General features: G+C 41.4%; 2 protein-coding genes across 2 annotated transcripts in view; one reads left to right on the top strand and one right to left on the bottom strand.

Moving 5' to 3' along the window:
- Window positions 1–18178, bottom strand: part of LOC129603091 (uncharacterized) — a 506300-nt gene that overhangs the window by 236457 nt on the left and 251665 nt on the right. The gene's annotated exons all lie outside the window — the stretch shown is intronic.
- LOC114866610 (zinc finger protein OZF-like) lies at window positions 4303–12763 on the top strand. The gene is made up of 3 exons (XM_029168587.3): window positions 4303–4713; window positions 8657–10818; window positions 12495–12763. Exons 1-2 carry the CDS (start codon window positions 4486–4488, stop codon window positions 9764–9766), a joined length of 1338 nt encoding a protein of 445 aa, XP_029024420.1. The 5' UTR covers window positions 4303–4485; the 3' UTR covers window positions 9767–10818; window positions 12495–12763.

Below are 18178 nucleotides of genomic sequence, written 5' to 3'. Positions count from 1 at the left end.
TGCCAGGCGCTCATGGATTGCAGTGAGCTTCTTTAGCCAGTAGGCGTGGATCATGTCAGGGCCAGGTGCTGTCCAGTTTTTCATACCTGAGACTCTTTGTTGGATGTCTGCCACTGTGATAGTCACTGGATTCTGTTCAGGGAGGTTGCTGTGATCTTCCCTCAGATCCACCAGCCACTGTGCATCGTTGTTGTGTGATGCCTCCCTCTCCCATATACCCTTCCAGTACTGTTCAGTTTCCAGCCTTGGTGGGTCTGCTCTGTTGTTATTACCCTGCCATTAAGAGTACACTTTCGCAGGTTGTGTTGCGAACAGCCGGTTTATTCGTCTGGCTTCGTTGTCTCTGGTGTATCTCTTTAGGCGGCTGGCCAAGGCTTGTAGCCTTTGCTTGGCAGTTTCGAGTGCTTCAGGTATGGGCATCTGGCTGTACATCTTGGGCATCGGTCTTTTCATTGCACCTCTCTGGGCCTCTTTCTGTTATTACTTGTTAAAATGTGTTATCAAAATAATTTGCATAAAGTTAGACCAATGAAACACAAACACAGCAGGTGCTGATGAACTTCTGATGCCTCCTTCTACCATCAGTAGGTCTGTATAATGATGAAGATGTTAATGATGATGATGATGATAGACAGGACCGTACTGTGTGCATTTTATCTCTCAGCTCAGTGAACCTTTATTTTATGTTCATGTATAAAAACATCTATTCCAGAAAACATCAGAATCAACTGTGTTTAATCAATGTTAATGACGTACTTTATTTTTTCAGGGTGGTTAATCTTTTCCACAGGTCTTTACCATGAATATCTAGTTACCTGTCTTTAACCTGCAGTCAGGCTCAGAAATACTGCAATACTACAACCATTTAAAAACATCACAGAAATGACCCCAGTCATCAGCATCTTATCTGGTAGCAACTCCCAGTTTTGGATTACTCTACATTGTAGTTACTATTGGGTGTGGACATTGTGAATGACAACATCCTGAAACAGGTACTGACGTATTTACCTGCCTTTCTTTGTTTTTTTTTTCTTTCTTTCTTTAGCAAAACAAGCGATCAGTTAGGTTCATACAGGAGTGGGCCTGAGTGTTTTGTATTTATTAAACTGTGTGGTTGAATATTTCAAACCATTTCTCAAAATGTGACTTGTTTCCTTGCTGTTCAGCTGCAGGACAGACTGATGGAGAAAGGAGTAAGTGGAGTCACACTGATGTGAAGGAAACAACCTGGTGAGAATTTTTTGTCAGGAGGAAAACCCACCACAAGCCAACAATGAATGTTGAGTTAATTATCTGTACAGTTTGTTTAATAGTAGAGAGTTTGGAGAACATTCGGATGTAGATGTATCTTCAACTATGTATGTGCCAAAACAGCAAATCTGTTTATATACTTGTTCATAAAAGCACAGCAGTGTCACCTTGTGTTTGGTGTTTGGTACAGGGCATACTGTACCCTAATCTGAATAATCTGACAATAATTTCCAGGCACATAAATAAGCCCTAATGAAATTTTTTACCTGTCTTGACACATTCAGAGCAATTACCAGGATAAAAACACATCAGAACTGCTCAGTGAAAGATAATAAACATTTAAACTACCACGTCTGCCACCGATTCTCTATATTTCTAACTGCATAATTTCCCTGCACACAGGGACATTATCTACTGAAGGGAGGAGGACGATAATCACTCTCTGTGTTGGTGATCTTGTGGAGAAACATGAATTGTAAGTATGTATTGTTTTACATACAAATAATGATTTTTCTCTATATTAATTTGATTCTATTTGATTTATTTAGTGTGGTCGCATGACTTCGTGGCTCATCTTTTTAGTTTTAAAATATATAACAACAATATTATATATTCTGTTAACCATAACAGACACATGTTATTTTATTGGATGCCTGGTTATGTTTTTGTTTAAACAGCTACGCATCCACTGCTGACAAACTTAACTTTTTTTGTAATCATCAACATCTGACATTTGTCAACATCTTTGGTTTTTGTCTTTCCCGCACTTAATCTGACTATTTATGGAGATAATGTAGGAAATGTAAGTATTAAATTCTGCTTAAATATGGAAAAAATAATAGACTTGGAACATTCTTGGTACCAAAATTCTGTTTATTTTCATTTGGTTCAAGGAGCACCTATATAACCCTTTGTCCCACAAAGGATTCATAGAAATGAAGCTGCGGAATACGAGGAGACATCTGGAAGATGGTCAGCGACGCTACCAACAAAAAATAAAAGCTACACTGCAGAGCTTCACCAATAACTCTGCCTACAGTGGATGAAGACCTTGGTGAATGGTTGACTTTCATAAAGAGGATGAACGCATCACCTGAGAACAATTCTACAATCAGAACTGCTATGAAAAAGACATTCAACTATCGCAGAAACAACTGTTGGGGACATCTTGCAACAGTATCCTCGCTTTATAGACTGCCCTTTCTGGTGAGAATTGAATTGTTACCCATCTCTTATTCTTTTCTCCATGTTTGTCTACCATTCTGTGCACACTACTAGTTAGATCCAGAGAATGGTAAACAGGGGATAAAAAAGCTAACAAAGAAAATGATAATTGCAGTTTTTGTGCTATGTGATATGTTAAAATTAGTTACCTATTAATCAGAAAAAGGTCATCAGTATGTTAATTCTTATTAATGAAGTTATAAAAATGTTGATGTTATGATATTAATCTTACATTTAGGCCCTATTGCTGGAGTTGTTTACCAAGGTAAAAGTAAGGTTAGAGAGTTAAAGGGCGCAACTAGGAACATGCTTTGAGAAATCTGATGTATAATAACAAAGTCTTGCAATCCTACTCAAATAAGGAAAAGGTGGAAAGAATCTAGAAGTTAAAAAGGGAAGTACCTAGATTGTGGGGTCATGTTGAGGGCTGGGGAGTAGGCACAGAATGTGTATCACAGATTTCGGCTGGTTGGGCAGAAGACATTTTGTTTGAATGAATTCGTAGCCTTTCCTCGATGCTGTAAAAAAGCCACAGGTTGTGTGTGACTGAGCCAGGCTGCATAAGGAAAACTCTTGTTGGTTTAGTCCAGACCCACAAATCAACACATCCTGTATGGTAAAAGTATACTTACCACTGAAAACCTTTCCAGCAACCACAACAACATTTACATATAAGAAGGAAGCTGCTATAACTCATTGTGACTCCTTGGTATCTGTAGTCTTCTGGTCTGTACACCTGTGCAGCGTCTCCTGTTACCGGTTCGGTTGAGCAGGCGTGTCTTCTCTGAACCAGGTGCCAGGAATCGTCACCTGCGGTGATGAAGATGTCTCGGGGTCAACAGAGTTACAGTCAGTCAGCTGGTTGAATTTTCCACGTTGTTTCAAAGTGGCAGAAACTAGCCCAAAAACGACAACAGACTGTAATCGAATTGAATTACTTAAATAAAAAATAGCCAGTAAATTGAAGATGGTTGGTTATGGTTTCAGTTTCGTTGGAGTTTCTTTATGTCTTCAAGAGTAACAAAAACTTCTGTTTGTTCATACTTCTAAGTTTGACGTTAGCTTACAAAATTTAAGAAGAAAGTAAAGAAAAGTAGTGCGACGCAAAAAGAAAGGCGAAACAAGTTTGAAGCTAGAGGGAATCCGATCCCACTAGGGTGTCACTGCTTTAAATACCCCAAGGGCAGTGGTCACTTCAGGGGGAGGAGGATGGATCCATCCAGTGGTGGAGAGTTCCGCCTCTTCAGATCAGGTATCAGACTATGTGATTTGGTTTGATCCTGCAAATCCGCTCTTTGACCGTCACATGCCCAGGAAGGGACCACTTGTTGTTAATAAAAAATAAGGGACATGCGGCTTGAATCTTCTCACCATTGCGCAGCGCCTGTCTTTGGTCTTTATTCCCTCGACGAACATTTTTGCCTCTTCGGCATCCCATCATTTTGCGGCCGTGAGATCAGCTGATTCCAGGTGTAATCAAAGTTCTGCTCGTGCGCACTGGCATTGCGGATGAGGGAAAGTATAAATCATGTAAAAAAGTGAAAAAAAAAACGGAAAAAAATCTCTCGAACCACACGATCAGAGAGGGCGCACCTTAAATACTAAGACTAAATAAAGAAAATCACATGCAGTTGGTAAAAAGTAAGGGAAAATACAGAAAAGACAAGACTAAGACAGAACTCGCGCCTGTAAGGAAGTAATAGTGAGGAGCATTAGGGAAGTATGAAAGAAAGATGTGTATTTAAGGCGTGTGTTGGAAGCTGGAGGATCAGAGAGATGACTGAATGCTCTGTTAGCGTTTTACATGTCGTGTAAGAGGGTGTGAGGGAGGTAGGATACAGTAGATGGCGGTAGTGTAACTTTAAGGATGCGAGTCGCCGTAAAACACTAAAGAAGAAGAAGGTGAACACCACCGAAGAAGAAAAAGACCAGGCGGAAATCTTTGAGATCTGTTGTCTTTGTTCTGTTCTTAGAGCAGAAAGCTACTGGATTCAAGGAACCGAGACTAAAATGGATCAGTACAAACTGGAAATGAAAGAAGAGGACGTGGACGTCTATCAAGAACAGAAGCAGAGCGATACGGAGCAGCAGGACCCGAGTTTAACTGAGCAAAACCGGTCCGTCAGCGAAATAAAGGAGGAGCAGAAGGACCCGAGTTTAACCGACCAGGACCGGTCCATTAGTGGAATAAAGAAGGAGCAGCAGGACCGTGACCACGCTGGTCCCACAGATCAACAGGTCGGTGCTGTTTCACCGCTAAAAGCGACTCATAGCGACACTAATGCAAAGATGTGGATGTTGTGACAGAACAAAGTAAAACCAGGCTGTGGAGCATGAGAACAAAGATAACCACATCTCCTCTGTGGTTTGTCTACAACTATACCTGTCTTGCTGCAGAAACAAATCTTCCAACATAACCAAGTTTTCTACCTACCCAGGACATGGTCTGTTTACCCTACCGTACATCCAGTAAAGCATTTCCACTGAAAGGCCCTGCAAAAGCTTCCATCCTCTAACCCTCAGGCTTCTGAACTCACTCAGTAACCTATAACCTTTAGTATCAGTGTGAAGATAAGTTTCACCTGCCTCTCTAGGTTAGATGCCTGTAACAAATTAAGATACAGAAACATATTACTGTAGTGTTTATTAAGAAAGATAAAAAAACTACATTTCTAATGCCGTAAATCCCGCACTCTAAGGCGCACCAGTTTTCCTTGACACCTCACTAGAAGGTATAAAGAATAGAATAGTAGATTAATAAAATGTCCAGTATTTCCTATGTATCTCTTAACCCTCACAAATGTAAACAATATATAGAGGTAGTTAGATCAGTTTTAATGGTGTTTGGAGCAAACACGTTTTCAACTTAGCTTTTATAGTGCTGGTTTGTTAAATCTTGGCATGACATTAATGACCTCCTTTCTGTCAGGTTGCTCAAATTCTGCTCAGAGGGCGGGTGGGACAGGGATGTTCACAAGGTCCTCCATTGAACAACCTGAGTCCAGCAGGACTTTATTGAAGATGGTCTCCATCACATTTTCCACATAATCTGCACCATAACACGAGAATTACAAGTTACCCATCAACAGACTAAAATGTCAAAATAAGTTGACCAACTGCATACAGAGTAGATATATAGACAATAATATAGATCAGATTATGAATACTACAACTACTGAAATGTGAAATGCTAAATCCTTGTCAAATAAAACTGCCTATTGGCCAACAAATTATCATACTGCTGTTAAATGTACATACCTTTGCTCCTGAGGTGAGCAACAACTCTTCTACAAGGTAGCCGCGTGTCCACAGTTTGCAGTGGCGTCAGTTTGAGATAACAACCTCCTTGCCTTTCTGTAGCTAGGATGCGTCAGCCTGTAAAAAAACACAACAGTCACGTTTACAGTTAGCTGACTAGATAAGCAACACTTACGAGAAGACAGCAACAACATACATGTTAGCTAGTCGCTAACGCTGCGCTACCATCGCCCTGGTGACTAATATGACGCTAGCAGCTAAAATGTGAGCTGAGTGAAAGACCTCAGTACCATATATCACACGATTCGAACCGGACAAATGCTGGAGAGGCTTGGACTCATCTTTATTGCGTGGCAGCACCTTGCAACACTGCAACACTCTTTTTGTCGCTGTAGCTGTTACATTCAACTGTTCTAGCAATTATCATTCCTTACACAGGAGGGAAGCTAGAAAATAACCAAAGAAATTTCTGGAGTACATACATAAAATAAGTATCAAGCATGTACTTACGTTTGGGGAAGCAGCAAGTGGATCACGTCTTGTAGGAATGGAGCGCTTCTTCAACCTCAAGCCCAGTAATAAATATACCCTCGTTTTCAAAGCAGACAGAGGTGAAATGGTGTCCACACACAAAGAAGCATTTAGTCAGCGCTGCCGGCACCAGTCCATTTACAATAAAATGAATTCATAAAGTTCTCCTTTCTCGCTCTGCCGGTAAAATAAAAACGCTGCGATGCTGGTTGGAACAACCAACAACGGAGCACTTTCAGAACCCTAATGGCCTCATGTCAGTTCGTGTCACAGTGAGTGACTTCTTCTTCTTTAGTCTTTTGAATGGTGGGTGGCAACCAACTGAAAGGTGCATTAGCGCCACCTACTATGCTAGAGTGCACAGATTCACTTTTTTTGTCTGTGACTGAAATGTAATGTTGCAGGTATATTTAGGGCTCCAGGTTTGTCTGGGCGAGGCTGAAGCTGGTTCTGAGAGTAGTCAAGCGAATGCAGACGTACCCAGTCCACCAATTTTGAAACGATAGTTCTTGAACCAGATTGGATAAACTCTCAAATGTGAAATAAGTAGGGGGAGTACTTCTACTCCTCTAACCAGGAGTGTCTTAACATGAACCATGGAGTCAAATAAACGTACCAGAATGTCCAGAGAGTGAATTTTGCATGTGCAGGCACCTTTTAAGATAAGAATCAATGTCGCCCGCTCTGGCCCCAGGCAAACACTTAACTATGACCACTGCATTCTCTAACTTCACGTTTCAGACTATGGAGTCACCAATGATCAGAGTGGGTTTCTCAGCCGATGTGTCGCTGAGTGGGGAAAATCTGTTTAAAACATGAAGCGGTTGGTGGATGAACCGTGGGCGCCTGCCTAAAGCTACGTTTCTTACGAGCCGTGACCCAGTCATTACCCAGCTGCCTGGGGCCTGTCGCGGGACTGGTAGCAGCTAAGCTAGGAGGCTCCGTACCGGCTAAAGGGGCCTGGCTAGCTGGCCTGTTTTCTAAGGTGCGAAGCCAAGACTCTAAGTGTAAGATCCTCACCTCAAAACCTGCAACTAGCGTACACTTATTATAGATACAATTACTACTAACTTATCACTAAAGGAGGCAGAGGATAAGCTAAACATAAGATGCACCGAACAGAGCGAGAGGGAGAGGAAAAGGAGGAAGCCATAGGGGGAAAGTAAGCTAGCTGCTACGCTAGCAGAGAAAACACTACATAACAGTGAAGATTAGCAGAACGTTTATAGAAAAGAAAGGGTGCTTGAGTGTTACAAGATTGTTTTGCAACTCTTACCGGTCGCTACCAGATATAAGACGATAATATTTAGAAAATAGTGGATAGTAACACTGTACACACATAGCGGCAGCAAAGGGTCAGAACTACATCCGAAGCTTTGATAACTACATGTATTTAATTTTATGTAATCATCTTAACTCTCACATTAATTTAAATGATGGATTTATTGTGATGTGTTGTTGTTGTTATGGTGTGATGTTATCTTAAGCTTGCTGGAAAGAGAAAGTATAGTTAATTTAAAATTTTAAATTAATTTAAATAGGATATTCTGATGAAGTGAAGAGGTGGGACTCCACCCCAAGCTCCAGCCACACAAGCTGCACTCTCCGCCTCTTAAACCTAGTGACGCCCTCAAGATATTTAGTCAGTGACAAACTCTTAGTCCAACTCCATCTTCCTCTCAACTACTTTTGTTTTGTTTATGTTTCCTCGTACCCAGCTGATGTTACGTGATCCAGGTGGTGTTTCCTCAAAGTGCTGTGTTAAAAAGGCCAATACCACTTGGACTATTCTCCCTCCTTTCTCCCCCTCTAGGAGTGGTGCATTCTGTTCAGAGCCCCTCCGTATGCGGAAGTTATTGAGGACAGTTTTGATGCAACCCTTGTTGTTAATATATTGTGTGCGTCCATTGAGCTATAAGTCACTTATCATTTATTATGTATGTTTATGTTTCTATTCGGCATATAATATAAATAATATTCAAATTGGTCAGAGATCGTCTGCGTATTTTGAGACTGTTTTACAGCGCATTGATTGACACGCACATTCTGCATTCCTAGTAGAGTTATCATTTGTGCAAATATTAAGTATCAGGTATTATTACTATTATTCTTATTGATACATTCGAGTCACGAATTTAGCAGACCTGTAATTGCCTCAGTTATGAGAATTTAACTGGAGGAATTTTTGTAATGTGATGGCACCATGTTGTGGCGGTGGTATGCCTAACATGGTAAATCAGTAATGCCCGGTTTTATAGGGAACATTTGATGAAGTGTTTTGTGCTCATGGTTGATTTGTAATTTCTTTTTCTTTCACAAAACACACAAACATGTACTCCAACACGGTGCTCTCTAACGAAGATTTTCTTGTTTTCTGTATCTGTCACTTTAGGGACACGGAGGAAGAAGAGCTTCAAGGCTGTATCTCTGTCAGCAATATAGCCAGGCCTTTACCAGACAGTCAGAGCTAGAGAATCTTCAAAATGTTCACTCCAGAGAGAAACCAAGGGGGGCAGGGTTCCACAGGTCAAAGGATCTGAAAATTAACTGTTGTGTTCACACGGCAGAGAAACGTCACTCCTGTGAACAGTGTGGAAAGACATTTTCTACTAGAAGTACTTTACTGAGACACCAACATGTTCACACTGGAGAGAAACCTTATTCATGTGAACAGTGTGGAAAAGCATTTTCTTACCTCAGTAGTTTAGTGGCACACCAACATGTTCACACTGGAGAGAAACCCTTTTCATGTGAACAGTGTGGAAAAGCATTTTCTCAATACAGTACTTTACAGGCACACAAACGCATTCACACTGGAGAGAAACCTTATTCATGTGAACAGTGTGGAAAAGCATTCTCTCGACACAGTACTTTACGGGTACACAGACGCATTCACACTGGAGAAAAACTTCATTCATGTGAACAGTGTGGAAAAGCATTTTCTCAACACAGTGATTTAGTAACACACAAACGCATTCACACTGGAGAGAAACCTTATTCATGTGAACAGTGTGGAAAAGCATTCTCTCGACGCAGTCATTTACGGACACACCAACGTGTTCACACTGGAGAGAAACCTCATTCATGTGAACAGTGTGGAAAAGCATTTTCTCAACACAGTAATTTACAGGCACACAAACGCATTCACACTAGAGAGAAACCTTATTCATGTGAACAGTGTGGAAAAGCATGTTCTCAACTCATTAATTTAGTGGCACACCAACGTGTTCACACTGGAGAGAAACCTTATTCATGTAAACAGTGTGGAATAGCATTCTCTCAACTCAGTAATTTACAGGCACACAAACGCATTCACACTAAAGAGAAACCTTATTCATGTGAACAGTGTGGAAAAGCATTTTCTCAACACAGTAATTTACAGGCACACAAACGCATTCACACTGGAGAGAAACCTTATTCATGTGTACAGTGTGAAAAAGCATTCTTTCGACACCGTAGTTTACAGGCACACCAACGTGTTCACACTAGAGAGAAACCTTAATTATGTAAACAGTGTTGAAATGAATTCTCTCGACACCATAGTTTACAGGTGATCACCCTATTCATGTGAACAGTGAGGAAAAGTGTTCTCTCACAGCAGTAATTTGCTCAAACATGTGTTCACACTGGAGACAAAACTGCAAAGTGCAGAGAAGTGTTTTTGCACCTCAAACCAAGTGTTCACGCTGGCCAAAGATCCTATTTATGCGAAAAACATTTTTGGCCTAAAAACGCTAACACATGGTTGAAAGGACTCCCAGCCACTAATAATGACCGATTGCATTTTATGGCCTTGGTACAAAAAAAACGAGACCAAATGGTGGACCAATCAATTCAAATCAATTCAGACAAGGTCTTTCGGGGGGCTAGAAAGTCACAGCATGCTTGAGCAAAGTCCCAAAACGTAAGAATAACAGAATAGGGTCGGTTCACCTGTAAAATAGTTTTCATAAGCAGTCTCTTCTTTTAATTATTTTCCTGCATTAAACAGGGCACATACCTGTCTCCAGACGGAGGCCTGTAACAATTGCAGCACATTTCAACAGGACAAAACTTGATCCACCGCTCCCTGCCTGTATCTGCTCGAAAGCCGATAGCTTTTTGCGTTTTCCCCATACAGGTGTGTGTTTGCAGCAGACTGCAGCAACACATTTCAAGGGAACAGTGGCTCAGTCGACTGGCTGAAGTCGTTAGAATAGCTAGCTACTAGCTTGACACACGACGGTTACTACATTTAATATGTTAGTTTGGCAGGCGGCACGGTGGTTTTCCGGCTTCCTCCCATGGTCCCAAAACATGCATTAGGTTGATGGTTGTTTGTCTATGTGTTGCGATAGACTGCCGACCTGTCCAGGATGTACCCCCTTTAATCCCCGTACGAGATTAAGCGATAGAAGATGGATGGAATATGTTAGTTTGCTTGTTTAAAGCGATGTGGGTATAGATTTCTACAAAATAACGTGAGCCCAGCATTTTAGCACTCTTGTTCTCGAAACAGTCCAAGATGAAATTAAGTCCACATACATACAAATGCTGAGGTGTGTGGCTGTGGAAGTGTTGCCTTCGTTGGTCCTTTTAAAATAAAAGTAATCCACAACATGGCAATACAATTGGAACAATACTGCAGAAATGCCAAATACATATGATACAAACAATATAAGAGTAGGCACAGTACAAGTGGAAACTTGCTGGTATTTTTTTATGAACTTATCAGGCTCGGGGGGTAGATAAAGGTCAGAGAGCAGACGGTGAGACTGGTCTTGGAGGGGAGGTGGTGTATCAGCTTAGGTATAATGAATGTCTATAGTTGTATGAGGCTGAGCAAGATGTTTACAGATCAGTTTGTTCTTGAGGGGAGCCACAATAAGGGGAAGACAGTAGGAGCACAGCAGGTGAGCTAGATTCAACCCGGGAAGGGGAGAGGGACAGAATGAATCCAGTCAATGTAAAGCATTTGGATCTATGACTTCTTTGTCATAAAGCTCTGTCTGCTTATGATCTTGATCAGGTGTGTCAGTTGGCTTTTCCAGCTTGTCATTGACTGAACACACCTGGTTAACGTAATCAGCAGGAGTTGGGGCAGAGAGAGTTTAAAAACCAGCAGGGACAGCGGCCCTCGATGGAACCGGTTTGAGAGGATGGAGAGAAACATGCAGTAAATGGGAGGGGGTGTAAATTGATTAGAGAGGCAGAAATAAGCCGTAACTTTTTCTAACTTCCTAATGGTGCTAATAATGTGATTATTAATTAAGCTGGTCTCTCTGGGCCCCTCAACCCCCACTGTGTCTGTGTGCATGGCTATATATAACTAACTGCTTTGTGTTTGTGTTGTTTCTGATATTAAAATAGTACAACCAATTGGCCTCTAAATGTTAAGTAGACATTCTGTAAGTTGAAAAAGAGAAAACATTGGACAGACTCCTGTATGTGGAAAAGTGAAATTATGGGCTATTTATATGATGTGCAAAAGTAAAAGGTGTTTGTCAATTAGGCAAAATGAGTATAATTTAAGTCTGTATTAGTGCAAATTAACTGTTTTGCTGCAAATAATCTGGCCCAGAGTATTGACACAAAAGTGGATAAGTAAAACTACGTTTAAGTAGATAAGTGAAGGTGTGTGTGTGTGTGTGTGTGTGTGTGTGTGTGTGTGTGTGTGTGTGTGTGTGTGTGTGTGTGTGTGTGTGTGTGTGTGTGCGCGTGCGCGTGTGTGCGCGTGTGTGCGCGTGTGCGTGTGTGTGTGCGCCCCACGGACTTTCATTAAGTGCATCTGGTTGCAGAGTGAGAACTAAAGTTAAATTTGGTGTTTTTTCATCTTCCATTGGCATCATTTTGATTTTAACAGTATTACTTGGATGCATTTCTGTACTGTGATTGGAGGAGGTTGAAGGTTGAACTGCTCACTCTTTATTCGTAGACCACATTTCCTCTGCTTCTTTTAGAGAGAAGGGAATTGTATTGTAACGCGGTTTCCGAAGTTGCCTCACAGCTGTGTAATGAAAAAGTTGTTTCTTTCTTATTCTATGCTGTTACAGTTTGTGCCTTGTTGTGATTAGATTGAATGTTCCCATGTAGGCTATTAATCTCTTTGTGTTGTCGTACATCAGTTTTATGTATCTGACAAGCTTGTTTGACTGTTCCATGGTTGTCTCTGCCTGGCCCTCCCTGGATCTGGCTGCTATCTGACTCCCAAAACCAAGGCAGAGGAGCTGTGTCTCTCTTTGTCTAAAGAGGTTTATGGCCCCTTCACTCTGAGACGCCAGTAGTACCAGGTGGAAAAATGGAAACATCTCCACAGGGATAAAGTGGTACCTGCAATTTGATTGGACTAAAGAGACATTCCACTCTGCCAGATAAAGGGACAAAAAGGTGAAACAACTTGATGATCATGTAATCTTTACCTCCATGGTGTATGTTCTGATCTCCCCAGATGGTTTTTGATTTGCCTTCACCATTATATTTTACTTTTCTTTGTTATTACAATAAATTGCACAAAAAACAACTCTCTCATCAACTTCTTTATTGGAAAATTTCCACCACAGTCATCAGCACTAGTAGCAACTGCTTCTAGTATGTTTGTGTGTTAGGAAGCAGCTTCTGTGAGAGTGTCAGCTGTAGCACCCGTGGCTCATCTTCACAGTCCTGTGATCAAAACTACTGCTAATATTATGTAGGGCAGTGTTCCCGAACGGCCAAAAGATGCCGCTGTTGCATCATGTCACTGCAGATTTTAAGTTTTTGTTTTTCGGGATGCTGTAGTTTTGTTCCCATGTGCGCGCTGGTTGCCATATTGGCTTATATTACGCTGCGCTGCAACACAGGTAAGCAGTGAGCATGGCTGCTCAAAGCATCCATGAATATCAATGCTAATAGCGCCCATCTGGCTTATTTGTTTAGGTGTATTAATAACTAATGTGCAATATCATAGTTTTAGTTAAAATTGAGTGACAGTTGTCTGTGTTTTTGTACTTTTATAACATTTGGAGGATGTGGCATGTGTAGCCGTTTTCTGTTAAGTTATTGATTTGAAATATTATTTTTTGGTCTAACTTCTTCACTGAAAGTGCTAATTTAATCTGAGAGTACAAGCTTTAAATTGAGATTATTATGTTTTGGTTTTATTTATATGTTATGCTGAGTACCAATGTCTAATGGGAAATTTATGTTATATAGCGTGTGTTGCAGCGCAGCGTAATATCAGCCAATTATATTGGCTGATATTACGCTGCGCTGCAACACAGGCTAAATAAACGACGGCCGAGTCTGAACCGCATCCAGAACCTTGTGTCCGCTCCCTTGCTTCTTCCACCATCACCACCCGCTCCTCTCCTCCCCCCATTCACACCATCTAACACAACGCAGAGCACTGGTCAGGGGCAGTAGTGGACAGAGGAAGAGAACGTGTGGGTTACAATTACATGAAAACAAAAGCTTGACTGTTCCTGTCACTTTAAGTCCAAGGTTTTATATTTAAAGATTTTGTATCGGTACAACACATGATTAACTCCAATAGTACACCAGTAATATTTCTTCAGCAGTTACATTGAAGTAGGTATTTCTGCAGTGGTTTGTTTCGCTTTTGCACCTGAATTATTCTTATATTCAGGAAAATTAAAACTCATCAGCTACATAGTCACTAGCAATTATTATTAGGCCAGTTTCTCAAAACAGATGCCAAAACAAGATGTCCTGAACAAAAGAACGTCTTACTACAATTTAACAGTTATATTTATGACTATAGGTCATAAAGATAAGGAACTTAGATTATTAGGGGACGGTGATCGAGATGATTTTAGATACACATATAATTATTGTTTGAAGTTTGAAATCATATGTAAAGGTACATAATAAAAGATGGGGTCTTTGAATGAGAGCATGTCTCCAGTCGAGGTGTTGGTGGAGGAAATTCACAAATACCACACAAGTGGAGATGGACGTGAGAATCATCCACGTCACCCTGCCCATCAGAGGGGACATTTGATCTGAGCTAGTGTGCTGAGATGGAGATTTTACCAAAAACAACTATAGGATAAAAGATACTGATTTGCAGCGAACATACAAATAAGGAAATTAAATAATCACACATTGTGATTTCATTGTGATATTTCCTTTTCTGGATTATGTCTCTCACTCTCTGTCTTCAAATACTTATTTTCCTCACTGTACATACTTATGTTCTCAGGTAAAGATCTATAGACATGGTAATTATGTAATGATTTCAGGTACCTCAACACTACAATATGTTTGATTGGTAATACCCAGATTGAGCCATTCCTATAGCTCCAGTCATTTTTCCTCTTAAACTGTGAAGAAGCTCTGTTTTCTTGGACCCAGCTGATGTTCTTACATGATCCAGGCCTGCTTCACTAAGTCATAACAAACTTGGGCCAGAACATTCCACAGTTAAACGACGAATGTGATTCCAGGAGCCCTGGCAACTGGACTGGAGGAAGCTTCGACAGGATGGTATCAAAGGACGCTAAAAGCTTCCTACTGCTTTGGACAGACAAGATCAATATCTCCTTTTGATTTCATTGAGAGCGCTGATGTTTCCTCAAAGCTCTGAAAGGAGCCTTCCAAATTCAGTAGTAACTCTTAGATACTGAGAGGTTCATAAAGAATGCTCGTTTGTCTGTCCATAATTCACCACACTTTTAGGTATTAAGATTTATGTATCTGTGTTCATTTTCTTACACACACACACACACACACACACACACACACACACACACACACACACACACACACACACACACACACACACACACTCTCTCTCTCTCTCTCTCTCAAACAGAAACAAACACACAGTCGTTCACGCCATTTTATCTTTTATCGCATATCGCATATATTGCTGGTTGTTTCATGTTTGCTGCTTATTTTTATACTTGTTTTTCGCCTGCATATATTTATATCCATATATCCCGTAGTATCAGTATAATAAAACTAAAAAAATAACTAAATAAACCAAAATACCAATAGCGCTGTTAAAACCACGATAAAATCGGCCCAAATGTAAAAAAAAACAGCAGGAGTCAAAGTTATTAAAACCAGCAAAGCCGCATCGACACAGTCGTGCGGGAGCAGCAGTTGAAATTGTTAAAACCAAGAAGCCGCATTGAGCCCAATCTACTCCGTCCTCCTTGCAGCCAACAAGCGCCAGCGATGGTGCGTCACCCCGACCTGCTGGCACGCGACGCCAACTGCTGTCAGTCCCACATCCCTCGATTAACGGTCCGGTTCAGCTGTTCCTCTCTCGGCACACACAAACACACACACACACACACACACACACACACACACACACACACACACACACACACACACACACACACACACACACACACACAGACGCCTCCCTGCTACGTGCGTTGTAAGTGGCAATACAGGACTGGCGCTTAGACGCACCTGCGTTTAGCCAGACTCTCACCACGCCCCCACCACCTCCACCAATCGTCTCCGTCTGTCACTGAGGTGAGTGGACGAGGACGACCGTGCGACACTGATAAAGAACCGCGGAGTTTTGGAGACGTGTATATTTTGGTTTATTTCTGATTTCCAGTGCCTTTTTCATCAGTGAAGGTTTGTCGTAGTCATCTGCGTTTAGGTTTGTGTGCCCGTGAGGAACGGAGCGTTTTTAGTTGTGATCTGTAGGACCCTGCTTGTTTAGTCGTCTCCAGTGATTGTCTTGTGTTTCATGTTTACAGTATTGTTGCCCATGTTGTTGGTTTTTTAACGTAGCAGTGTTAGTTTTCCTGCGTAGCAGTGATTTTTAGTTCTCACGTTTTTGTGTTAGAGTTCAGTCCTGCCACGCAGTGAGTTTGTTTGTGTTCTAATAAAACATTGTATGTAACTTTACTTCTGTGTACTTGGGTCGTGCATTTGGGGTCCTCCCTGTTCCCTGTTCCCCTGCGACCTGGTCAGTGGATGCGGCCAGGTGAGTAACGGTTCAGTAGAGAACCGAGTGTTTTAGTCCACTTGAAGAAAAAGCGAGAAGTTGTCGCTAGAAGAATTTTAAGTCTATATTCCCTGTCTTGGTTTGCAAGGAGGCAAAGTAGTATGTTAAATAAAGATGGCGAAATCGAATTCTCATGAATCACTGAGCAACTATGACACAGTTGGTACTGAAATCGACACATTGCTTGACACCATATGACACAACCAGAACAACGACACCTGCTGGTTGTGTGTGAGAACTGCATCAGAGCAGACTGACCATCAAACCCTCGCTGATACGTGGTTGTTCAGGATCACCGTCCATGTTTTATTGTCAAATGAAAGTTATTTAATCAAAGATGTGTGATTGTGTTGTGTGATTGTGTTGTACCTTGGCGTTTCCTGGACCCCATCCCAACCTGCCTGACACCGGTTGCAGGCAGTGATGAGATTCTCCGGCCTCCTCGGCGACTAAACCCCCGTAACCTGAGGGCGCATCCTCGGATGTCCTGTTCTAAACCACAAGCCCCAGTCAGAATTGGACTTGTGAACGCCAGATCGCTGACCAACCTTTTATCCTGAAGGAGTTCTTCTGCTCCCATGGATTGGACCTTCTCTGCGTGACAGAGACTTGGGACGGTACTGGTGAATGCAGCGCTCTTGTCAAACTTCTTACGACTGGATGTTCCTACTTTAACACCCCGCTCAGCTCCTGGTCTCACTCCTCCTGTTGTACCCTACTGGACACTGTGGCCCCACAAAAAACTGTCTTGCCTAAAATTAAATCTGAGCCTTGGCTCAGCAGCAGGACAAGCTGTGTCGACAAGCTGAGCGCAGGTGGAAGAAGGATGGTCTGCAGGTCTCTTTTCAAATTCTAAAGGGTTGTTGGCGTCCGTATCAAAATACTGTTAACGATGCTAAAAAATATCTTTCAAACATTATTGCATCAAATAGCCAAAATCCATGTGTGCTATTTAAGACAATTGACTTTATTTTAAATCCCTCAACAAGATTGTGCTGCCACGAATCCTCTGCTGAAATGTATATATTTATAATATATTTTATACATTATAATAGGATGAATTTACAATTTTGACATTGTCTAAGGCACACCTGTTAAATAATGGATGGATTATCTCGGCAAATGAGAAGTTCTCACTATCACAGATTGACAGATTGACAAAAACAATAAAAAGACGAAGAAGAACAAATATGGTTATTTTGTATGCATTTATATTTTTGTTGTGTACATGGTAAATGACCAATTGAACACAGTTGGTGAATACATGACTAATGGTAAGGCTGGACAAAATGAAGCACAGACAAGACAGGAAAATAACAACATAAAGTGGGAAATGATATGAACAGTGATGGTGAGACTCAATTCCTAACAGATGCTTTTGATCCTCAGTGTAGCAAATCCTGAAGTCCATACATTTCTGTTGGAGGAGGTGGTCCAGACATTTATCATCGAGTGTCTGCAATCCCCACATTTAGCCTCATGTCTTGCGCCAGTTCTTCCTGTCATGTCACAGTTATAACAAGCAGGAATGACAAAAACCGAAGGTTGATAAATAAAAACGAAACCAACAGGTTAAATATTTAATAATGCTGTGTGTTATAGTGACTATTGGTTTTCAGTTCTAATAGTGATGGAAGACTGACAGCAGGAGAGCAGTGATGTGGCTTCTTCAGAAACTTAGTGTGTAACAGTCTGCAGGGACCTGTTCTCCAGTTAGGACCATAGCTACGCCACCGTCCTCCTCTCTTCCACCTCCTGTAATGAGTCCAGCTGCATCCACAGGACTGACTGGCCTCCTGATCCACTCATCCCATCTCTCCATAGAGCTCCCTGCTCTGCAACAAACCTTAGTCTCCTCAGCACAAGGACGCTGCACTGGACTATCTTTTAATGTAAACTGCATCTGAATCATTAGGCCATGGGTCAGGTCAGCGTTCTTAATGTTCACCAGTGTAAGTGAAG

The sequence above is a fragment of the Betta splendens genome, chromosome 2, assembly GCF_900634795.4.
Source record: "Betta splendens chromosome 2, fBetSpl5.4, whole genome shotgun sequence".
Classification (NCBI taxonomy): domain Eukaryota; kingdom Metazoa; phylum Chordata; class Actinopteri; order Anabantiformes; family Osphronemidae; genus Betta; species Betta splendens.
The sequence above is the reverse complement of the archived record's forward strand: the minus strand, read 5'-3'. Positions and strand labels throughout refer to the sequence as shown.

Coding starts and splice junctions, on each gene's coding strand:
- LOC114866610 (XM_029168587.3), top strand. CDS start 4,486: ATGGATCAGTACAAACTGGAAATGAAAGAAGAGGACGTGGACGTCTAT. Junction 4,714..8,656: donor CTGGTCCCACAGATCAACAG/GTCGGTGCTGTT, acceptor CTGTCACTTTAG/GGACACGGAGGAAGAAGAGC.